Genomic DNA, 25838 nt, shown 5'->3' on the forward strand with positions numbered 1-25838 from the left:
GGGAAGACTTTTTCCCAGTAGCTAATGGTGGTTACCAATTCAGCAAAGTGAGTTGAAGGAGAGTCTGATTCACAGATGCTGACTTCGATGTTAGCCCTTTCATAAAACCATAGTAATAATTAACAATGAAATGTGCCAGCCACACTTTGAATCACTTTCCATGTGGTAACTCAATTTAATTTTAACAGCTTTATGAGCTAGGCATTATCATTTTCACTATTTTACAGTTGAAGGAGTTATGCCACAAAGAGGTGAAATAACTTCTCCAAGACCACACAGCTAGAAAAAAGCAGAGCCAAGATCCAAGTTAGACTGGCTGTAGAGTCTGTACTTGTAAACACTGCACTAAATTGTCTCTCTGACATATCACAAAGAGCAGCAGGTTTAGAGTCAGGATAGACTGGTTTGAATTCTTTAAAAAAAAAAAAAAAACAAAAAAAAAACAGCCTTTCTGGCTGGGCGCAGTGGCTCACTCCTGTAATCCCAGCATTTGGGGAGGACGAGGTGGGCAGATCACTTGAGGTCAGGAGTTCAAGACCAGCCTGGCCAACATGGTGAAACTCCATCTCTACTGAAAATACAAAAATTAGCTAGGCATGTGCCTGTAATCCCAGCTACTTGGGAGGCTGAGGAGGGAAAATCGCTTGAACCCGGGAGGTAGAAGTTGCAGTGAGCCAAGACCGTGCCACTGCACTGCAGCCTGGGTGACAAAGCGACACTCCATGTCAAAAAAAAAAGGACTCAACTACTTTTTTAAGATAAGTTAAACAAACAAAAGAAGTGAAGTGTCCCACATCCTGCATCTATTCCATTAGCAACAAGGATTATCTAAATGATCATTGAAGACGGGGTGTCAGTATTTAGATGATGAAGGTTTCCATGAGTTCTTGTTTTGGGGAACAGAATGAATCCATACAGTTGCAGAGATACAGAATGCCTAGAGACAGTAGCCCAACTTTTTGGTTGCAGGTTTCCTATGCTATTTACATGTTTCAAAAAACCTAGTGAATGTTTAGATGTTATGCATGGTGTCCAGCAGCCGTACTCAGGAAAAGCAAGAGCAATATTTGTGAGTTTCATTACATCTTATTTTATTATTTCCATAAAATTTTGTTTTGTTGTGCAATCACGAGGACTTCTAAGCCACCAACAAACTGACAAGGATTTTGCTTTGCAGAACAACCCCTAAAACAGAAAAAATTCAATTATCCAGTGGCCTATTTTGTAGGAGAGGTAATCTTTGCTTTAGAATTTTCAAAAGTGTGTTCTTAAAGCACAAATGTGACTCATAGATGGGTGTATTTCCATTTAGAGGACTCAGTCAGTAGCTGGGGATGGAGGAGTAAGGTCTAGATCTCAGAAAAAGTTATGAACAAGCTAGGCAAGAGATTAGGGATATCGCTAAAGGGACCCACGTTCAGGACAAGACTTCAGTACGATGGAAGAACTAAAAGACACTTAGCTCCTTGGCAATCAAGACTGGAGGAAATGGAGAAGCAATCTAAGACTTCAGATTGTTGGGCTAAGTAGATGCTCAAATGTGCCCATCCAGGTACATAACATATAGTCTAGACTTATCCAGGCACAAAAGCTGATAAAGAACTCTAAGTTTCTTCCAGCTTTTGTTTTGATTAAGATGGGAATTTTGCCTGCAAAGTAAGTGCTTTGGTACCTGTGCCAGGGTCAATCTGCAAAGGCAAAGACCAAGACTTCCCGTTTATAGCAGTTCCAAACCTGCTCCGCTTTCAGCCCTCTGGTTTTGTTTGTTTGTTCGTTTTTGTTGTTGTTTTGAGACTCTGGCTCTGCTGCCCAGGCTGGAATGCAGTGGCATGATCTTGGCTCACTGCAACCTCCGCCTCCTTGGTTCAAGCGATTCTCCTGCCTCAGCCTCTGGAGTAGCTGGGATCACAGGTGTGCACCACCACACCCAGCTAATTTTTGTATTTTTGGTAGAGATGAGGTTTCACCATGTTAGTCAGGCTGGTCTCAAACACCTAACCTCAGGTGATCTACCTGCGTTGGCCTCCCAAAGTGCTGGGATTACAGGTATGAGCCACTGCACCCGGCCCCCAACTCTCTGTTCTCTTTTTTATGTATCATGAAATTGTAGAATACATCTAAATCATCAGAACTGGCACCCTCTACTTACAAAAGCAACAGATCAGCAAGTCCTAAGTTAATTGACCTCACCATCTACCTCTCTTCCCCCTGCCTTCTATTGTTTCTCAAACATGCAGAAGGAGGTGCTATGTAGGGCCTTTGCAGGTACTGCTCCTTCTGGCTGGTACCAGCATCCACCATACAGCGAAATGACTGGTTCTTTCTTGTCTTTTGGTTCTCGGCGAAAACGTTGCCTTCTCAATGAGGACTTTCCTGATCAACCTTATTAAAATCACCCTATTCTCCCCAAGGCATTAATAACATCATGTCAGAGCTTTTAGCAAAATCTGAAACTATCCTGTTGGGTTTTTAATTTGCTTACTGAAATGGCTGATGTGCAAGGTTTTTTCTCATCACTTATTGTGTTAAATTAATCAGTAGATACTCAGAGTGCTTCTCTTGAGAAAATCTATGCCTCAATTAGGTTGATAAAGTTTCAACACATGAACACAGGAGGCATATACAGTATATACATGTATTGCATCAGTGCCAAAGAACAACTGGAGACATGACTATCTTTATAAAATTGCAAGGAGTTGGATGGGGGAGCTAGGGAACTTTATAAAACAAACAAGGTCTCTGAACCAAAAATCAACTGTGTGTGAACCAAAAATCAGTTGGCTGTAAACAGTAACATGAATTATCAGTGACATTTTTTGCCTCCATTTACAACTGTTTACAGTGGATTATTTTTTTTTAACTGATCATCTCTTTAGTTTATGGAGCTGGTTTCATATCTCTAGGCCTGGTTTTTAAAGATATTCTTAATTTTGATGAAAATCTTCATTATGATCCCCTGGACTGGATGTCACATTTTTAAAAATCTCCTAACAACATGTATCCTAGTAATGTAGGCTTTGGGGTAGTGGGAAAAAGACAGGAATGGGAGTCTGAAGACCCAGACTGAGGCCCTAAATAAGTTCCACTTATTCAACAAAAACTGAATATGTGCCAGGCACTGTTTTAGCAAATTCAAATAGTGAATATAACAGACAAAGTGTCTGTCCCTTAGGAATTATGTTCTACTGGGGAAGGGGGGGGGAAGATAAAAATACCCTTTTTTCATCTGCAGTTTTCTCTTCTAAAAATAGGTGGCATTAGACCAGATCATCTGGAAAGTTTCTCCCAGCTCTACATGTTCCGAGAGAGAGAAAAGAAAATTTGAAAGGCTTAGCAGTAGTTATTTTAGGGAAGTAAAATCCTAGATTTAAATTTTTTTTCTTTTTGGTCATCATTGCTTTCTGATATTTTTTCTATAATGAACATGCGTTACATATGAAATGGAAAAATGTTTAAGAAAAACAGTAGAGATTTTCCTTTCAACCGTGAGCATTGGTTTCTAGTGACCTGAAGGTACAACATTCATCCATTAGGAATGGGAGCTGTAAATGGAAATTGTCTTGCCCCTGCAGTGACTTATTAATCTTTGCCTAATGAGGCTTTAGGGAAACTGCTCAGGGGATCTTTATGCTCCTTTTCCCATTGCTTCAGTATGTACCGGTCTCTTCTCTTTTCCTCAAACACTTGAAGTTCTTCTCTACCTAGGAGTATTTAGGCTCAGTTGGCCTGATCTTACCCTTCAACCTTCACATCTCAGCTTAAATGTTACTTCCACAGATGCCTTACCAGAGCAAACTAAAACCTAAATTCCCTATCTGCTTTACTACTCACCATATCATCCTTGGTATTTCCTATATTATTTCTACTCTGCTTTTTTCTTACAGAGCACTCTTGTCAACTTGTAATTTCATGTCTTTTGTTTCTATATAAACTTAGTATATTTTTCCCCACAGTCTGAAACTTCATTGTGAAGACAGGGATAGTCCGTTGTGTTGAGGCTATATTCCTAGGGCCTAACAGTGCCTATCACATCATAGGTATTCAACTAATATTGATTGAGTAAATTAATAAATGAATGAATAAAATGGTTCTTTTGTCCTCTCTCTGTTAAGAGTTTTATTCTCATACAGGGTTGTGCTGCAGGCAAGCCCTTCGCCAGCTCACAAGAGTGAACTGTTAATTTTTCAGGGATTTTGCAAGCCAATTGTTAAGCTTAGTGGCTTGACATTGGCCTCGGTTGGAGTATATATACAAATACCATAGACATAGGAAAATGCTACATGTTAAGACTTTTTTCTTCCCCAAAGAGCTGGTTTACCAGCATACTGCTACTCTCATCTTCTAAATCAAACTATAAATAGTGAGCTGTCATGCAAAAAGCATGCCCCATAGGTTACTTAAAATATTTCAATAAAAAATTACTGAATTTAAAAAATACTAAACACATGCTATATAATTATTTACCCATGGGAAATACTTAGTTCTTTTACAAGCTAAATTATAATCTAAAATATGTGTCTCTGATCTCCTAAAGTTTCTTTCCTGTTTTTCATTCAGATCCTTATGTGAAGATTCACCTGATGCAGAATGGTAAGAGGCTGAAGAAGAAAAAGACAACAATTAAAAAGAACACACTTAACCCCTACTACAATGAGTCATTCAGCTTTGAAGTACCTTTTGAACAAATCCAGGTAATGTCAAACATAATTTTGTCTTCCCACTCAATTTCATTCCTTCAGACCACATAAATTATACACACAGACCTTGTAAGTTACCAGCGCACATGCCTTCATTAGAACTGCCATTCTTTCTCCCATGCACATTTGATGCTTGAGCTACATCAAGAAGGATAGGATAAAATATACAGTGCAGGATGTGCTGACTCATCAGCCCAAAACAGCTGGCACTGTGTTGAGTGGAAAAAGAGGAAAAGCAAGTAGGAAAAAGAAAATCAACAGAATAATTCTGCTCACTCAAAAAGTGCATCTATAAAAGTTAAAAAGCCCAGAGAAAAACACGAGCTTTCACTATTTACTCCCAGACCATAAATAAGTCCCCTCATCAGATCTTTAGAGCAAAAAATAGTGACAAGAGAAATATTTTTGGTTGATGCTAAATATGCCGCATATTGAGTCTTTATTAAAAGATGATTAACAATAGAAAAATTAGGCTAAAGTTGTATTTTCAATTATTTAAATTCAGCTTCCTGTGTCTGAGTTGGAATGGATGGCCATTTTAGTAAAAATAGAAACTTAATTTGCCAGACAATAATTATGATGGGAAATATTCTATTAAATGTCCTTGTAGTTAACATGTTCAAATTAAGTTGCTACATGTAGCCACAACGATAACATGCAACCTTATCATTTAGGGGTTTTTAAAAATATTTACATTTTCTCACCCCATCTCCATAGTTAGCCTATAAGAATCTAAAGTTCGGCCGGGCGCGGTGGCTCAAGCCTGTAATCCCAGCACTTTGGGAGGCCGAGACGGGCGGATCACGAGGTCAGGAGATCGAGACCATCCTAGCTAACACGGTGAAACCCCGTCTCTACTAAAAAATACAAAAAGCTAGCCGGGCGAGGTGGCGGGCGCCTGTAGTCCCAGCTACTCGGGAGGCTGAGGTACGAGAATGGCGTGAACCCGGGAGGCGGAGCTTGCAGTGAGCCGAGATCACGCCACTGCACTCCAGCCTGGGAGACACAGCGAGACTCCGTCTCAAAAAAAAAAAAAAAAGAATCTAAAGTTCATATCCAATAATTTTGGGCCATTTCTCGCAAATCTTTAATGGGCATCATAGAGTCAAACTGCATGAAACAACACTGTTATTACATTTTATTCAATAATTGGCACAGGTGTATATTTTCAGTGATGTAAAAGTTTGCCCATAACTTGAAGGAGAAACAAAGAGCAGACATCAAACCTACAACGAAGAACCTTCTAAAGTTCCGCAATAACAAATATTCTTTAGTATTTTATTTTATTTATTTTAGTTGCCAAATAGTAGTTGTACATATTCATGGGGCACATAGTAATGTTTTCATATATATAATGTATTGTAATCAAATCAGAGTAGTTAGCATATTTATCATCTCCAACATTTATCATTTGGTTTGGGAACATTCAATATCCTACTTGTAGCTATTTGAAATTATATCATATATTATTGTTAACTATAGCCATCCTATAGTGGTACAGAACACTAGAACTCATTCCTCCTATGTAGCTGTGATTTTGTATCCTTAAACAAATCTCTCCCTATCTTCCCGTTCCCAGTCTTTAGTATCCTTTGTTCTACCTTTTATTTCTATGATATCAACTTTTCTTTAGCTTCCACATGAGTAAGAACATACAGTGTTTAACTTTCTGTTCCTGGCTTATTTCACTTAACATAGTGTCTGCCAGTTTCATCCACTGCCACAAATGACAGGATTCATTCTTTTTTATGGCCGAATCATAGTCCATTGTGTATACGTGCCACATTTTATTTATCCATTCATCTGTTGTTGGACACCTAGGTTAATTCCATATGTTGGCTGTTGTGAATAGTGCCATACCACCCTTAATAGGCCCAGTTGTGTCTTCATTTACCTTTAATCTATTCTTAGAAGACAGTATCTTATGAATGAATCACAGCTTTATTCCATGAAGAAAACTAATATAGCTACCTTATTTTATAAAATATATATTTTATATATATAAGTATAGCTATATAATATATACATATATAAAATAAGTATAGCTATTATATTAGCTTTCTTCATAGAAACATTAATCCAAAGACATATATATATATATTAAAAAAATATGCCTAGGTCCAAGTTAACCACTTTATGTATGTAATCTTATTTCATCCTTAGAAGAACTTTGTGAGAAAAGTACTATTGTTATTATCCCAATTTTATATGTAAAAAAACTGAGGCTTAGAGTTTCTTTATCTATAAAGTAGGAATGATAAGAGTCCTTGTCAAAGTGAGATTATGCAATAAAAGCACTTGGAACAGCGCCCAATACATAGGAACACACAGTAAACGGTCCTATCATCATCATCATTATTATTCACATGCTAATGTCCTCTCTTTTTCAAGTTAGCATTTTATTAGAAAATGGATCTAACCATAAGATTAAATCAGTATACAAATCAGTGCTGTCTAATAGAATTTTATGACGATTGAAATATTCTGTCATCCATGCTGTCCAATAATATGGTAGCCACAGGTGGCAAATGAGTACCTCAGTCACTAATTTGACCAAGGAACGTTATTTAACTTCCATGTATTAAATTTAAATGGATACAGCTAGATGTGGCTGGTAGCTACTGTGTAGTATAGGGCGTCTTAAATGACCAAAAATAACCAATAACTCTACCATCTTCATATTGGTTAATAGTTTTAAATACAACATTTATCATATAAATTTTCCCATGGTGTCAAAATTATACATACTTATTTATTTTCAATATCTGTTATATAAGTAAATGCAGAGGACACCGGTTCCCTCTTCCCAATAACTTGTTCGCTAGCCTGAACCAGTGGGCCCCTTGCTTTGGACCCACTCACAAACCCTCAAAACATCAATTTCTTCCAACAGTTTATTTGCAATATTTCTTCAGTGAACTCGAAGTTCTAAGACCTTATTCCTATGGAAACTAACACCTCCTGGCATTTAATTTTTTTAATTTCACTAAATAGTATAAAGCAAGGCACTGAGATGAAAACTCCCATTGAGCTACAATTCTATGCCTTTAAAATAAATATCCTTTTCAACTACAAACTGCAGAAAATGCAAATATATCGAAAGTGAAGCACATGAGAAATAACACATAGGTTAGATTTCTGGGGCAGCATTTCAGAGGCAATAACATTTTGTCAGGACAGACAGAAACTAAGCCCAATACAGAGTACATTAGACATGGAAACAATGAGCATTCCTTTGGCTGTATCCCTCTTTCTCTACTCCTTGAGTCAGTTTGTTCCTTTTTTTTCCTTTTTTTATAGGTGGCAACTTTTCTAGTCTTTACCTTTTCCTAGAAAAAAATAATTGAGTATTTCACATGCTAAAATAGGGGTTTAAGTTTCCCTTATCCTGAGGTTATAAGACAATCTGCCTGTTCTTCTGTCTTTCTCTATCCCTATGAAATGTATTATGAAAGAAGCAAAATACGCGAATTTCCAAATGCATGTGAAAATGTCAGACTTCCTCCCCCAAATGTAGAAATAAACTACATACGCAGCTGGAAACATCAATCCAAAGGCTTCACAAGGATATTTTGTCTTGAATGCTACTAATCAATGCATTCCTAAGTGGAATAATCAAACTCTAAAAACTTCTGTTGCCTTTGTGTATCATGTGCCCCGCCCCATTCATTACAATATGATGCTTCCTGATAAGTTTGCTTAGGACAAGTTCTAAGAATCAATATAGCCCTCTTCTTGCTTCCAGAAACTACCCAGTGGATAGTTAATTCCTTTAACAATGGAATCACTCCCAGGGAAGTTTGTCTCTTTTATTGCCAATGTGTTGCATTTTACATTCTAAATTCCACTTTCAGAAGTGATTGCTTTCTCTGTTCTGAAGCTGTATATCAATGACATTTCTCATTTCATTAATATAATAAATCAGTCTTCAGCATATAAAGTCCACTAAAGGGCTCTAACTCAGCTGGCTCTTCATCTGGCCCTAGCTTTTATAATTATATTTTCTGCTACTTTTAACTCTGGCAATAAATGTTATATATTCCATTTATTTTAAACTCTTATCCTTACACTCAGCTGTTAGATTGAAACCATCACATATTCTGCTAAGTAAATTAATTACTCAGAAAGTAGAACTGAAATGTGCTTTTAAAAAGTGTATCTTTTATACCATAATAGTACAGGTTTGCTTTCATCAGTTTAATCATTCAGAAAAGGAAGTTATCAAATAAACTTTCAAAATCTGATGGAATCATTGAAGTAAATCCTATGTAGCCTAAAATGATATTTACATTTGATATCAATGCCAGATACATAGTAGTTACTCAGTAAATGTTTACTAAGAGAATGTATGGATGAGAAAAAAAATCTTTATTACTAGTTTTTAAAGACTTTCACTATAATGTCATGTTTTATGCTCACAGTCATATGATTAGTTGAAATTCTACATTAATTTTTTTGTAACATGCTGTCCCCCCTTGAAATTGGATTATTGCACATGGTTGCCTTGGGAATTGTAATCAAATAGAGTGGCCTGAACACCAATGCCAGAACTTTCACTGATGAGACAACGGAAGCAAATGAATTTAGAGGTTAGCACAAGTTGACACAGACCCCATGGCACGGAGGTTTACAGCATAGGCTCTGAAAACCAAACAACTCATTCCTTAAACAACCTCAGACAGGTTATCTAACTTCTCAGAGCTTCAAGCATCCTTATCCGTATAACGGCAATATTAATAGGATCTATTATGAGAAGTAACTGAGTTCATTCATGTAAAAGACAGTGCAACATATATAATAAAAATTAACGTTTGAGTAGTAAGATGATGATGGTGACAATTATGATATAGTAACGGAAAAAGGAAATTTGGACTCAAGTTTCTACATTCAAGTCATTTTCATCCTCATCCTAGTGCTTGGAGACTGATTCTTTTATTTCCAATTCTTTAGTGCTCAAGGAAGCTTTATAGTCGGGCCTTATCTCTAGAGCTAGATGATTCATATTCGTTTCATGTCTTCTTTCAGAAAGTGCAGGTGGTGGTAACTGTTTTGGACTATGACAAGATTGGCAAGAACGATGCCATCGGCAAAGTCTTTGTGGGCTACAACAGCACCGGCGCGGAGCTGCGACACTGGTCAGATATGCTGGCCAACCCCAGGCGACCTATTGCCCAGTGGCACACCCTGCAGGTAGAGGAGGAAGTCGATGCCATGCTGGCCGTCAAGAAGTAAAGGAAAGAAGAAGCCTTTCTGCATTTGCCCATATAGTGCTCTTTAGCCAGTATCTGTAAATACCTCAGTAATATGGGTCCTTTCATTTTTCCAGCCATGCATTCTTAACACAATTCAGTGGTACTTCGAATCCTGTTTTAATTTGCACAGATTTAAATGTAGAGAGCCCCTAAGTCCTTCATCATACCACTGCCCTCCAAATCTACTCTTCTTTTAAGCAATATGATGTGTAGATAGAGCATGACTGAAATTATTTATTGTATCACACTGTTGTATATACCAGTATGCTAAAGATTTATTTCTAGTTTGTGTATCTGTATGTTGTGTTTCCTAATCTGTGTATATCTAGATGTTTTTAATAAGATGTTCTATTTTAAACTATGTAAATTGACTGAGATATAGGAGAGCTGATAATATATTATATGGTAATATAGTATCGTCTGCATTCCAGCAAAAATATCAACTCGTAAGGCACTAGTACAGTTAAACTGACATCTTAAAGGACAACTTAAACCTGAGCTTTCTATTCAATCATTTGAGAACCAAGATAAACTTACAACACATACTTGGTGGGTGAATCCAATTTTGTAGAATTCCTACACAGGCAAAATAGCATGATCTGAGCAGCAGCATCCAGGCTGACCTCAAGGAAGCATAGCCACAAACCAGAATAGCATCTGTCTGTACATATTTACAAAGCTAAAATAATGGCTTCACTCTTACATTTGAGGAAGCAACTGAACAGGAGTCAATGATTTCATATTACTCCTTGTAGAATAACAACAAGGTGTTCCGTGCGTGTGTGTGTGTGTGTGTGTGTGTGTGGTGTGCATACATTTGTTTGGGGTTGGGGGAGAAGAAGCTAAGGGGAGAAGTTAACATTTATGAACTATTGCCTGACTATTTAAAAAGAATAAAGTAGCTCTCCGTTATCACCTTTATACAAAATGTGCATCCTGTGAATTCTGTTCCAGATTTCACACCTATCGTAATTCCAAAAGGTTTGCACATTAGAGTTTGTAACAAAATATTTTATTATATAAAACCAGATTAGAAGGAATGCAGGATATTTTTAACACAGCAATCTGTGCTTATTACACAAAATTACCTTGTGGTAAACAGACAGTATTGTAATCCCATCAAAAGATGAAAAAAAAAAAAAAAAAAAAACCAACAACAATTAGCCATAGTTCTGAATGCACTTCAATTAAGCCAAAACAGACAGCTAGTGATCTTTTTATATGCTCTTTTTACTTAAATAAGTTTTAATTTGTCCTTTAAAAAAAGGTGAAACAAACCAAGAACAAGTTCTAGAAAACTGAAGCAACCTCTTACGTATACTAGATGCTTGATTTAGGAGGAGTTTTTAAACGTTTTCAATGTTATTATGTAGTAAATGGCACTATTATGAAGCTACTAGTCATTCCATAAGAGTCTTAAAGGACTGCTCTGTGTAACACTGTGACTGCCGTGTGTGCTTAGACCCGTAGTTTCCTCAGTGGATAGCACTCAATTTATTCCGTAGTGATATTGTAACAATACTGCCATTCCCTTCTACTGCACTGCCCAAGGTGTGTGTAGCACAAACAGTTCTCATTACAAAGGACCAATCCAGAACTGAAAAGCTATGCATAGGACAAGGAAGATACATAGAATGGGGTGGAACACAGCATTTTGTCAAGCACTGTGCAATATTCCATATTTTTCCCCACTATGGTAGACAACCACTTCGTGGAAGGGCAGCCTATTATCTCACACTGCATCTAGCCTTTTCTCCCATTCACTTCTGTGACCCATTTTAATCCCCAGGCCACAGACAGTAACGATGCTGTGAAATGAAAGTTTGTCTTCACAAATACCAAAACAAAATGGAGGAAAACTAAGCATTGGCCTCATGTTCAGTCTTCAGGATATCACACCATGTCTTTTCAAAAACTAAAGAGAATTCAAAAAGGGCTGATGGTAGGCTTTGAACATGGGGTTGGCTGTTTCCCAATAAAACTGGAATTCCTGTCGTTACTGTTTCCTTATCAAAGAAGGGGCACTTTTGCCTTTTAGGCCAGACACAGCAAACGCTTTACAATTGGCACAGACATAAAGGATAAAAGGAAAATAACATCACCGTCTGCTGATGGTCCATACTTCTTTAAACACATAGGCAATAGAAAATACACACAAGTCAGAATGTGAAATTAAATAACGGTTTGAACAGAAAATTCAAACAAGACTCTTTCCAATTTAAAGGGCCAAACCCTACCAAAGAGAGGGAGTTGACTGGCTTTTAAAAAATATTTAAATACCACAAATAACATTTAATTTCACTGTATTCAGCTTTAAGTTGTACACAATGAAACCACACTTTAAAACAAGCAGGTTCAAGCTGCTGAATATACATTATTTCTTGCATTAAAGTACTACTAATGCATTCTCTTGCAACACTGCCAGAAACGGGATTGTCACCACAGAATTAGTTGGTACTATGCCATCTTTTACAAGTCAGTGATGGAACCTGCTTTATGACCAAGATTCATCCTCAGATAAGCCACATGTACCCTTCTGACAAAGCTGTGTAAAGTATTAGAATCTGATGCTCTAGAAAGATCCTAGTTGCCTTTGTGTATATTTACTGCCTGCTTGAGTGTTTCTATGTGTGGGTTTTCCCTGTATCTTGTAGAAATGTTGGGGTGTTTTCTTCTGCCATATGGCTCGTGGCCTGCGAGCCAACTACTTCAGCTGTATTTTACCTTCATTTTTGATGAGGTGATTTAAATTTTGTTTCACTTTGTGTAGTGAATTCCACAGTAGTTTTCTGATTGTTGTTAAAAATGACTTAACATATTACACAGATATTCAATAAAAATGTTTTATTTCCTGTTGATGTTGCTGCCTTCCCACTCTTTTCCTTGCCTGACTCTGGTGGTAAGCCAGTGGCCTACTGACTTTGGGGGACTCCTGGAAGCAGCAGCAGCTAAAGAAAACTGCACTGAATGCCAGCGTCTGAGTCACATCTGAATACAGAATGGCTGGAGGGAAGACAACACCCGGGAGCATTTGGCCATGACCGTGTGGTGTTCCCGGGCAGTGTCATTCTCAACATGTGTTTCTCTATGCTTGTTTGTCATCAGTTCATCTGGCAAACTCTGAGGCTTTTCACTTTGCCCAACATGTGTCCTTCAGGGTTTTCACTCCAGAACCCAAGTCACATAGCTTCTCCAGAATGGGACTGAAAACAAGACTATTTTAACCCCAGTTTCAGAGGACAGCATGATACATTAGATTCTATGCCTACTGCAATTGCTAGGGGAAACAAGTAAACATTTTTCCTCCACTAAATTTAACATTTATCAAGTGCCTACTGTACTGGATGCTGGAGCCCACAGTCTTAGGCTGATGTAAATACACCATCCCAATGCACTGTGTTTGCACTTAAAAGTAAGGGTGTTGGGTCCCTGAGGATTTTTTTTTTTTTTTTTTAACAGAGTCTCGCTCTGTTGCCAGGCTGGAGTGCCGTGGTGCGATCTTGGCTCACAGCAACCTCTGCCTCCCAGGTTCAAGTGATTCTCCTGCCTCAGTCTCCCGAGTAGCTGGGATTACAGGCGCCTGCCACCACGCCCAGCTAATTTTTGTAGTTTTAGTAGTGACAGGGTTTCACCATGTTGGCCAGGATGGTCTCCATGTCCTGACCTCGTGATCCACCCATCTCAGCCTCCCAAAGTGCTGGGATTACAGGCGTGAGCCACTGTGCCTGGCCTATCCCTGAGGACTTTTACTGGCTCAATCGTAGTGGATACCATGGTGTATCACCATGATCCCCCTTCAGCAGAGAGGTACTCTTGTTGCAGCTGCTAGAAGTAGTGCTTGCTGATAGCTGACAGCTGTGTTCCTCTGTGCTCCACAGAAGGAACCTGTCTCACCTAAGTTTATGCACCCTCCCTGGGAGCAGCCCACAATCGGCTGCTGATTCTGTATCTCTCTGAAGTGCCATCTCAGAATCGTAGCCCCAGGGGTTAGTGGAGACTGCTTTTGCCACTGCACTGCAGTTCAACTTCTTTCTCTGCCCTGTTGGTTTTCTTCACTGCTTTGCAGGTGTTGCTCCTGAGAGCACGCCCTCCAATAAAACCCCTTCCTGTACAGCTTCATCTCAGAATCTATATCCTGGGGATCCTATCCCACAACACATTCTTTGGGGAGGAGATATCAAAGAGTTTTCTAGAGAGGATAATACAGCGAGCGAAGTACTAAAGGAACTGGCAGGAGTCATCCAAGTCAGGGAGTGAGCAAGACTTCTGCAAAATGTATCTCACTTGACAAGTGTATTCATGATGGAGTCTTTGAGGGCTGGCTACATCACACTTCCTTCAATCAGTACTATCAGTCATGGCCAAATAAAAATAGGAACTAAACCTAAACTGCTAAGACAACCACGGGAAAGATCGCTTAATAACTATATACTGTGAGGAAGTTGTTGGCAAAGGGTTCAAAAATCTAAGTTTATAAAAGGAAACTTAAGGCACAACTCGGGTTAGAAATTTTAAAAAAAAATCAGCATTAAACAATCACAATCGTTTGGTTTTCAATGGTGAGGATTCTGTTTCTTAAAATGCTCTTGAAATTTGATCTAAAACTATTTAAAGAATATTTCTTAATGAATTATCAAAAAAAAAAAAACTTGCTTCATCCTTTTTCAATGTCATTTTCCCAAAAGGTTTGAACGTCTAATGCAAATATATTAAAGATATTTATTAGCCAGGAAAACAAAACCATCTCACATATTTCAGGGAGAGAATGTAACATAGGAAACTGGCTGTATAGGGAGAGCTGAGAAAGCAAAGCAGAAATAAAGTAACTCAAAGATTAGTAGATAGCACCTCTAGGGTTGGGAGAAGAAAATAGAGAATGTAGTATTCATGGAGCCCAGGACTGGAAGGGAGGGACTGGAACCTTGGAGAAGTTTGCATGGAGACTCCATGATTCTAGGACCACAAAAGTGTATTAGGTGCTGGTCCACCCTGGAGGTGAGGGAACTGCCGGAAAACCCTGATCCAGTCTGCTCATTATTGGTAGAAGGAAACTGATAGAAGCTCAAGGCAGGAAGAAAATCTCTTCTCCTCTCCTCCCTTCCACTACAGCCAGTACTTCCCATTGGCAGAACCAGCTGGTAAGGGATTCTAGGAAAAACAGTCTGCAAGGACTCTGATCCCACCCCCAAGTATACAGCAGAGTATAAAGGCGGGAATGAGAACAGCCAGCAAATGATCAGTGCGTTAGGAAACCTGTTCCCAGCTGCAAACACTTTTTAAGTGCTTTCATTTTTCCCACAGAGGAGTCAGATGTTTCTGAGTCACACAAGTCATCCCCCCAGCTGATAAAACATGCATAGAAATCACATTCTTATTCTTTTTATGCACAGAGTTGACTCTTAACAGATTTGAAAATTCCAACCATGATTGCAGTTACCTTCCACCCCCACTGCAACACATCTTTATTACATATGCACATGACTCTTTGATGTCTAGCAACTGATTTAGGCTGCACACAAATCTCTACCATAAAACAGTCACACGGTGACTTTGGAATAAGAAGGTAAAAAAGCAGGAAAATAAAAATGAGAAATAGCCTGGTACTAAATGTACAAAAAAATTTTCCAAAGCATACAGAGTCATAATTATGCACGAGGAGCCATCAACAGAGACCCAGAAACAAAAGCACCATGCACACATGCTGATGATTTGTGTAATCTAAGTTCTGGGGCTGACTGTTATACACATTTTAAAATCCGCATTTCAACTATATTGATTTCTTCACTCCTCACTGCTTCCCACCAATGAATATCCCCAAAGTTGTCACATTCATCTTTCCTTGACAGTAACTATCCTGCCAGCCAAGCCTGTCCCCTGTGCAAAATATTCTTGCCCCTACCAGGGCACACACAAGGTTAAGAGGTATTTTATACTTAGCAAGTTGGGACTCACTTCCTTTTCAGCTGTCCACTTTAACTCTGTCAACTTCCTACTCCTCTGGACTCTGCAACAAAGTGTCGACACCTTTTATAGGTAAGAATGTTTGAGTTGCAAAAGGAAGAAATCTAAATCAAGTTGTGTTAAGGAAAAAAGACAGAAAGAAAGGTAAAAGAGGAGGGAGGGAGATAAACCATCAGCTCACCTAACCAGGAAGTTCAAGATGGGTGATTACTTTTAGGAACAGCTGGATCAAAAGCCACAAACAATGTCATCCTTTTCTCTCTTTTTCTCCTCCTTCCCCATAAACTCTGCTATCCTTAGTACTGACTTCATTGCCAAGCTACTATGTCTCCATGTAGCAACAGGGATGACCCTTAGCAGCTTCACACATACTCTTCCAGCTTAGCAGGCTTGCAGGCAGTGTTTGTTTCACAATTATACCACCAAAATTCCCAAACCTGACTTGTATGCCTGGGTCACGTGTTCTTAAAGCAATCACCATAGCCAGATGATGATAAAGTATTTACTTCAGCCAAAAGTAGGCCATGTCTGTAGACCCAGAGGCAAAGAGAGAAGGGGAAAATAGCTCCTCAAAAGAAAATAAATATGATGTTAACAAAAAAGAAAAGTAGATACCGGGCAGACAAAAACAGCAAACAGCTACACTTTGGCTCCTGGCATACCACGAGCCCCAAGAGGAGGGACAAACTCAGGTGATAACAGCATCCTGGTCATTCCTCCTTTTACTAAAAAAACACTATTAGAAAGGAAATTGTAAAAGTGTATACCACCTTTCAATTATCTGAAAATTTCCACTTACTTTCCTATTTACTGACCGGAAAATCAATCACTTGCTGTACGTTTTCACGGATTTTTTTTTTTTTGAGACAGGATCTTGCCCTGTCACCGGGCAGGAGAGGGTGATAATATCCCCCCTGTGATATGGTTTGTAATATCCAGTGGGGGAGAAGGTGACATTACTCACCATATTGCGGGGGAGTGTACAATCCTTTGTAATATCTAACTTGGAATTAGGAACAACGTTTTCCTAGAATATTTTGAATAAATTCACAGTGTGTACACCTACTGTGACATTAGGTGTAACATCTCCCTACGATATTACCAATAATATCACAAGGTGTACAGCCACTGTGACATTAGGAGTAACCTCTCAGTAGGATACTATGAATAATATCACTGCATGTACACTGTGACATTAGGTGTAACATCTCAGTAGGATATTACAAATAATATAACTGGAAGTACACCCCATGTGATATTAAGAGCAACATCTCCCTTGGATATTACGAATAATATCGATTAATATTTATTATAATAATTATTAATATATTATTTGTAATACCCTAGGGTGATTTTATTTCCAATGTCACAGTGTGTGTACACCATATGTGTATATCCTGTGATATTATTTGTAGTATCCTAGGAAAATGTTACTCCTAATGTCAGTGGGTGTACACCATGTGTTTACACTCTGTAATATTATTCGTAATATCCTATGGGGATGTTACGTGGGTAGACACTATGTGATATTATCTGTAATATCCTAGGGGGATGTGACTCTTACTGTCACAGTGGATGTGCACGATGTTCTTACATCCTGTGTTATTATTCATAATAACATAGGGGGATATTACTCCTAATGTCATAGTGAGTAAACACAATGTGTGGGTACTCCTAGTGATACGAACCGTAATATCCTAGGGCGATGTTATACCTAATGTCACAGTGGGTGTACACCACGTGTGTACCCCCTGTGATATTATTCATAATATTCTAGGAAAATGTTACCCTAACACCCTGTGATACTATTTCTAATACCTAGACAAATGTTATTTTTAATGTCACAGTAAGTGTACACTATGTGTATACAGTGTGTGATATAATTCGTAATATCCTACGGGCATTTTATTCCTGATGTGTACACCCTGTGATATTACTCATAATATCCTGGGGTGATGTTACTCCTAATGTCACAAGGAGTGTACAACCTGTGATATTATTCATAATATCCTAGAGAAACGTTACTCCTAATGTGACCGGGGGTGTACGCCCTGTGATATTCTTCATAATATCCTAGGGGAATGTTACTACTAATGTCACAATGGGTCTACACCGTGTTATATTATTCACAGTATCCTACTGGGTTGTTACTCCTAATGTCACAGGGCATGTACTCCCTATGATATTATTCATAATATCTTACGGGGATGTTACTCCTAGTGTCACAGGGGTGTACACCTTGTGATATTATTTGTAATGTCCTAAAAAGATGTTAGTCCTCATGTCACATGGGATGTACACGCTGTGATATTATTCATAATGCCTTAGGGGGATGTTACTCTTAATGTCACAGAGGGTGCACACCCTGAGATATTATTCGAAATATTATAGGGCAATACTACTTCTAATGTCACGGTGGGTGTACACACGGTGATATTATTAATAATATCCTAGGGGAATGTTACTTGTAATGTCACAGGGGCTGTACACCGTGTGATATTATCCATAGTATCATAGGGAGATGTTACTGCTAATGTCACAGGGAGTGTACACCCTGTGATATTCTTCCTAATATCCTAGAGGAATGTTACTCCTGATGTCACAGAGGGTGCACACATTGTGATATTATTCGTAATATTTTAAAGGGATTTTACTCCTGAGGTCACAGAAAGTGTACACCCTGTGATATTATTCCTAATATCCTAGGGGGATGTTCTTCCTGATGTCGCAGGGGGTGCACACCCTGTGATATGGTTCATAATATCCTAGGGTAATGTTACTCCTAATGTCACAGCGGGTGTACACACATATTATTCATAACATCCTATGGGGATGTTATTCCTAATGTCATAGGGGATGTCCACCATGTGTGCACACCCTCTGTGATATTATTCATAATATCCTAAAGTGATGTTACTGCTAATGTCACAGGGGGTGTACCCCATGTGTATAAACAGCCTGTGATATTATTCATAATATCCTAGGGGAATGTTACTGCTAATGTCACAGTGAGTTAAACAATGTGTGTACACCCCGTGGTATTATTTGTAATATTTTAGGCGGATGTTACACCTAATGTCATAGTGAGTGTACACCATGTGTGTACACCCTGTGGTATTATTTGTAATATCCTAGGGGTATGTTACTCCTAATGTCACAGTGAATGTACGCCATATGTGTATACCCTATGATATTAATTGTAACATTCCAGGGGGATGTTAGTTCTAATGTGACAGTGCCATGTGTGTACATCCTGTGATATTATTCGTATTATTATAGGGAGATGTTACTTCTAATGTCACAGTGGGTGTACTAGGATATTATTCGTAATACACTAGGGGGATTCTACTCCTAATGTCACAGTGGGTATACAACATGTCTGTACATCTGTGATATTATTTGTAATATCCTAGGGAGATGTTACTCCTAATATCACAGGGGCTGTACACCATACCTTTGTGTACATTCTGTGATATTATTTGTAATATCCCAGAGAGATATAACTCCTAACATCACAGTGAATGTAGACCCTGTGATAGTATTCGTAATGTCCTCAGAAGATATTACTTTTAATATCACCGAGGGTGTATGCACTGTGATAATATTCATAGTATCCTAAGGAAATATTACTCCTAATGTCACTATGGGTGTATGCCCTGTGATATTATAAGTAATATCCTAAGGAGATGTTACTCCTAATAACACAGTGAGTGTACACTCAGTGATATTATTCGTAATTTCCTAGGGAGAAATTACTCCTAATATCCCAGTGAGTGTACATTCTGTGATATTATTCATAATATCTTAGGGGGAAGTTACTCCTAATATCACAGTGGTTGTACACTCTGTGATATAATTCATAACATCATAAGGAGATATTACTCTTAATATCTTTGGGAGATATTACTGCTTATATCACAGTGACCGTACACCCTGTGATATTATTTGTAACATCCTGGGGAGATATTACTCCTAATATCACAGTGAGTGTACATGCTGTGTGTATACCCTGAAATATTACTCGGAATATCTTAGGCAGAAATACCTCCTAATATCCCAGGGAGTGTCAATGCTAGGATATTATTTGTAATATCCTGGGGAAACAGTACTCTTAATATTACAGTGAGTGTACACCATGTGGGTACACCCTGGGATATTATTCGTAATATCTTAGAGAGATATTAGTCTCAATATCACAGTAAGTATACACCATATGCGTATACCCTGGATATTATTCATAATATCCTGAGGAGATATCACTTTCCTAATACCACAGTGGGGGCAAAACATTTGCGTACAACCTGGAATATGATTCATAATGTGCTGCAGAGATATTAATCTCCTAATACCACAGAGGGTGTACTCCATGTGTGTACACCTGGGGTATGATTCATAATATGCTGCAGAGCTATTACTCTCCTATTATCACAGAGGGTGTACACCCTTATAAAATAAGCATTCAATAAATGGCAGTTACTGTCTTTCTAAATCTAGCCCAGCAGTCAGCAGCCTTTGCTGTAAAGAGCCAGAAGTAAATATTTCAGGTCGATACATTCTCTGTCACATCTTCTCTCTGTCTGTCTGTTCGTCAGCCCACCCTTCCTTTCTTTCCAATCCTTTACAAATATAAAAACCACTCATAACTCACCAGCCACACAAATATAGGCAGCTGTAGTTTGCTGCCTAGATTCAAGTCATGTCACTCTGCTTCTAAAAAAGCTTCAGCATTTCCTATTCCTTAAAGATTAACATTGAAATTCTTTAGCATCGCAAGAATGCTGAAGGCCATCCCCAGGTACTAGCTGTTACACTCTCTCAAACCCTACTCCATTTTCTAGCAACAAAATTCTCTAAACAAGCTGCATCCTCTCACATCTCCATGGCTTTATAATGCCATCCTTCCACCTGAAATTTCCTGGCAAAGTCCTCCAGGTTGGTGAGTGAGGTGGGGAGGAAGGGAAGCTGGGGAGGCGCTCAGGCAGTTTGGGGGAGGACAGAGACGTGCCATTTATTTCCAACTGCGCTGCACTGCCACTCTCTCTGTGAAGCACAGCCCAGGTTCTCAGGTTTTGTTCATTATTGTTGTGTTCTTCTAGCCCACAAAGGGTTCCTTAACTTCCACATGCTTCTGACCCTTAGGCAAACAACAATGCTTCTTAGAGTAACAGTGCCTGAAGGACACACCACTTTCCTTGAATGCATTGCAGAATTTTTTTTTAAAATTCAGGGGAAAAGAAACACATTTCAGAATATGTAAGCAATGCTTCCTCCAGCAAATGTGAGATAGTAGGATGCCTTATCAATTATAGAAAGGAATCAGAAGACAGGTCCCTGACTACTTTTCTGTGAGTACCACAGTTGCTTCATTTTCTCACATTTCCCTAAAAATATGTGCTTCTGAGTTTCTCACAGCTAGGACTCAGACCCAGATGACTCAAATTAGGCAGGTTTGGGACAGTAATTATGGGCTACACGACTCACCTTTGTTTGCTCTGCCTCAGCCTACCATCATTGCTGGTGTCTCATGGCCAGGAGAGGAAGAGATAAAGGTATCCTCATTTGCCTCCCCAACCCCAGAAGCCACTGTGACTTGAGCTCACTCCGGCCTGCATTTTTACTCTGAAAGCTTCTCCCAGTTTGCTGACAGTTCTTTAGGAAGATGTATGCCATCTCTACCTATTTAGTCTTTGAACACTTGCTCTGAACTAAGTGCTTATTATTTGGTTGGGAGACTAAGGCAGACCTAGGTGGGGTCACTTGGGGCCTGTTATAGACTGAATTTTATGTTCCTTCCAAATCCATCCTAATGCCCAGTACCGCAACATGTGACTGTATTTGGGCATAGGGCCTTTAAGGAGGTAATTAAGTTAAAATGTGGGCACTAGGGTGGGCTCTAAGTCAACCCAACAGATGTTCTTATTACAAGAGGTGATCAGGACCCAGTGAGCCACCAGAGGCACCTGGGCATAGAGGGATGACTGTTTGGAGGCAGCAACCAGGTGGCCATCTGTAAGCCAAGGACAGAGGCCTCGGAGAAACCAAACCTGCTAGCGCAGAGGTCTCTGACTACTAGCCTCCAGAACTGCGAGAAAATTAATTTCTCTGTTTAAGTTACCCTGTCTGTGGTATTTTGTTATGGCGGCCTTGGCAGACAAATTCGGGACCCATCTATTTGACCCTTGACAGAATTAAAAATGCTTCAACCCAAGCAAAACTGGCTTTGTTAGGACGGTAGGTCAGATCTCTCTGGCCCTCTTGAAACAGAATATACTCTCTCCTTGCAAAGTCAACATAGACCCTTTCCTTCACACTTCTCATGCCCCCTTCCTCTTACCCCCTGGAAAATATAGCACCTCTCCTCCTGCCTCACTTACCCATTCCCAATGCACATACTTCTCTTTCTAGATTGATCACTATTCTGCGAAGCTCTGGACTCTAGAAATGAAGCAGGGAGGTGGAGTAGGGGGTTCTAGATATGGTGTGTGTTTTTGCTTTGTCTCATGCATGTTGTATTGGTTCTCCAGAAAAACAGAACCAACAAAGTGTGTATATGTATTGATGGAGAGAGAGGGAGAAGTGTATTTTAACACATTGGCTCAAGCCACTGGAGAGGCTTAGTAAGTCCAAAATCTTATGGGCTGAGCTGGCAGGCTGGAGACAGAGAAGAGTCGCAGTTTGAATCCAAAGGCCACCAGCTGACAGAATTCCTTATTGGGGAAATCTGTCTTAGTTTTAATCAGGCTGTCAATGAATTGAATGAGGCCCACCCACATTGTGGAAGATAACATGCTTTACTCAAAGTCCACTGATTTAAATGTTAACCTCAACCAAAACCACCCTCACAGAAACATCCAGAATAGTGTTTAACCAAATATCTGGGCATGTGGCCTAGCCAAGTTGACACATAAAATTAACCATCACAAATGTCATTCTTGTACTAAACTTCTTTGCCCCATTCTCAATGAACTAATTAGAACTATATTGTCAAATATGATCGCCACTAGCCACATGGTGCTACGGAGCATTTGAAATGGAGCTAGTTCAAGTTCAGACGTGCTATATATGCAGGAGATATACTAGGCTCCAAAGACTAAGTACAAAAAAGTAAAATATCTCATTAATAATCTTTATGCAGATTTCACCTAGAAATGATAATTTGGGGAGTATATGGAGTATATTAGCTTCCTGGAGTTGCCATGCAAATTATTAGAAACTTAGTGGCTTAAAACAGCACATTTATTATCTTACGTTTCTGTAGTCCAAAAGTCTGACTCAGGTCTCATTGGGCAAAATCAAGGTTTCGGCAGGGTTGCATTCCTTTTGGAGGCCTTAGGTGAGATCCTTTCCCTTGCCTTTTCTAGCTTCTAGAGGTTTCCCACACTCCTTGGCTAGTGGCCCCTTGCTCCATCTTCAAAGCCAACAACAATATTGTTGTTGAGGAGAAGAGGCTATCTCCTCTCTAGCCCTTCTAGAGAGGAGAAGAGCTATCTCCTCTCTAGCCCTTCTCCATCCTCGCATCTCCCTGACCATAGATTGGACACACCTGTATGATTCTTAACACTCTATTCTTCTCAAGCCCTAGCCTTAATCACATCTGCAAAGTCCGTTTGCCATGTAAGGAATATATTCACGTTTCAGGGATCTTAGACATCTTTCAGGTCGTTATTTTGCCTACCTCATTGGGTTAAATAAAATATGTTATTGAAATTAATTTCACATTTTAAAAAACTTTTCTTGTGGCCACTAAATGTGGCCACTAAAATTTTTTTTAATTACATATGTGGCAGGCATTTGTGGCTTTCAATATATTTCTATTGGACAATGCTAGATTAGAAACTGAGAAACACAGAGATTGAGGGGCTTGTCAGAAGTTATAGATCACATCAATAATGATGCTAAGAACTTTGGGGGTTTTGTTTGTTTGTTTGGTTTTTTGTTTTTTGAGATAGGGTCTCACTCTGTTGCCCAAGCTGGAGTATACTGGTACTATCTCAGCTCACTGCAACCTCCGCCCCCCAGGCGCAGGTGATCCCCCTGCCTCAGCCTCCCAGCTATATATAGGCATACAACTGGGACTATAGGCATACAACACCACTTCTGGCTAAATTTTTAATTTTTTTGTAGAGACAGGGTTTCACCTTGTTGCTCTGGCTGGTCTTGAACTCCTAGACTCGAGCAATCCAGCCACCTCGGCCTCCCAAAGTGTTGGGATTACAGGCATGAGCCACCGCACCCAGACCCTAAGAACTTTGAAGGGCCTCAGGGCTCAGACCTCCTCTCTTTCCACACTCATCTTAGGTGATCTCATCCTGTCTAATGAATGCCTTGTTGTTTGTTGTTGTTACAGGTTCTCACTCTGTAGCCCAGGCTGGAGTGCAGTGGCACCATCACAGTTCACTGCTGGCTGCCTCAATCTCCTGGGCCCAGATAATCCTCCACCTCAGCCTCCTGAGTAGCAGGGACCACAGGTGTGTGCCACGATGCCTGACTAATTTATTCTTTTTTTTTTTTTTTTTTTTTTTTTTTTGAGAGATGGGGTCTCGCTATGTTGCCTAAGTTGGTCTTGAACTCCTAGGCTCCAGAGGTCCTCCCACCTTGGCCTCCCAAATTGCTGGGATTACAGGTATGAGCCACTGCACCCAGCTGACTTGAATGCTATTTATGTGCTGATGACCCAAAATTATCTTTAGTCCAGGCCTCACCCTTGAACTCTAGCCTCACATCCAACTGCCTATTCAGTGTTTCCACTTGGATGTGTAAGAGGCTTCTGAAATGGAATGTGTCTCAAAGGGAACACTTGCTCTTCCCCAGCACCCCGCCACTCTTCATCCCCACCCACTATTCATATTATTTTCCCCATCTCACTAAGGCCAAAAACAACCTTGACTACTCTTTTTTCTTTCATGACCCATGTCCAATTTATCAGCAAGCTCTGTCAGCCTTGCCTTTGAAATATATGCAGTATCTAATTAGTCACCATCTCTACTCCTCCCACCTGATCCCAGCCACTATTGTATTTCACAACAATTAGTGCCACAGCTTTTTTTTATATTTTTTTATTTTATTTTATTTTTATTTTTATTTTATTTTTTTGAGACGGAGTCTTGCTCTGTCTCCCAGGCTGGAGTGCAGTGGCGCAATCTTGGCTCACTGCAAGCTCCGCCTCCCGGGTTCACGCCATTCTCCTGCCTCAGCCTCCCGAGTAGCTGGGACTACAGGCGCCCGCCACCACACCTGGCTAATTTTTTGTATTTTTAGTAGAGATAGGGTTTCACCGTGTTAGCCAGGATGATCTCTATCTCTTGACCTCGTGATCCGCCCGCCTTGGCCTCCCAAAGTGCTGAGATCACAGGTGTGAGCCACCGCACCCGACCAGTGCCACAGCTTCTTAACAGACCTCTGTGCTTTCGACCTTCTCCCCTTTAATATATTCAATACAGCAGCCAAAGTTATTGTGTTACAACACAGATTGTGTCATTTCTCATCTTAAAGTTTTCCAATGGGTTTCCATCATACTCAGGAGAAAAGCCACATTTTTTACCATGTTCTACAAGGCCTTACATGGTCTACCCTCTGGCCACTGCTTTGACCTCTCTACCCAGCACCCCTTCCCTAGCTTGCTCCACTCCAGTCATGCTTGCCTCCTTGTGTTCTTCAGACATGCCAACATGCTTCCACCTCAGGGCCTTTGCACCTGCTGCACCTGCTTTTCCTTCTAAGTCAACAGTCATTCTCCAGAGAGCTCCATATCTAATTCTTTCACTTTTTTAGGTCCTTGATCAAATATCAACTCATCAGCATCCTCATTCCATCATCCTCTATCCTGGAGTGCAGTGGTGCAATCTCAGCTCACTGCAACCTCTGCCTTCCTGGTTCAAGTGATTCTCCTGTTTCAGACTCCCCAGTAGCTGGGATTACAGGTGCACAC

General features: G+C 39.7%; 1 protein-coding gene across 8 annotated transcripts in view; it reads left to right on the forward strand.

The window, feature by feature from the left end:
* The window catches only part of SYT1 (synaptotagmin 1), a 587652-nt gene extending 574845 nt beyond the window's left edge, over positions 1-12807 (forward strand). For all 8 annotated transcript variants that reach the window (XM_017946030.3, XM_017946032.3, XM_017946031.3 and 5 more), the window contains 2 exons: positions 4558-4691; positions 9723-12807. In XM_017946030.3, coding sequence (XP_017801519.2) covers positions 4558-4691; positions 9723-9929 — 341 coding nt within the window. In that variant the 3' untranslated portion in view covers positions 9930-12807. The remainder of the gene's footprint in view (positions 1-4557; positions 4692-9722) is intronic.
* The last annotated feature ends 13031 nt before the right edge of the window (positions 12808-25838 follow it).

Source organism: Papio anubis, chromosome 9 (genome assembly GCF_008728515.1).
Source record: "Papio anubis isolate 15944 chromosome 9, Panubis1.0, whole genome shotgun sequence".
NCBI lineage: Eukaryota > Metazoa > Chordata > Mammalia > Primates > Cercopithecidae > Papio > Papio anubis.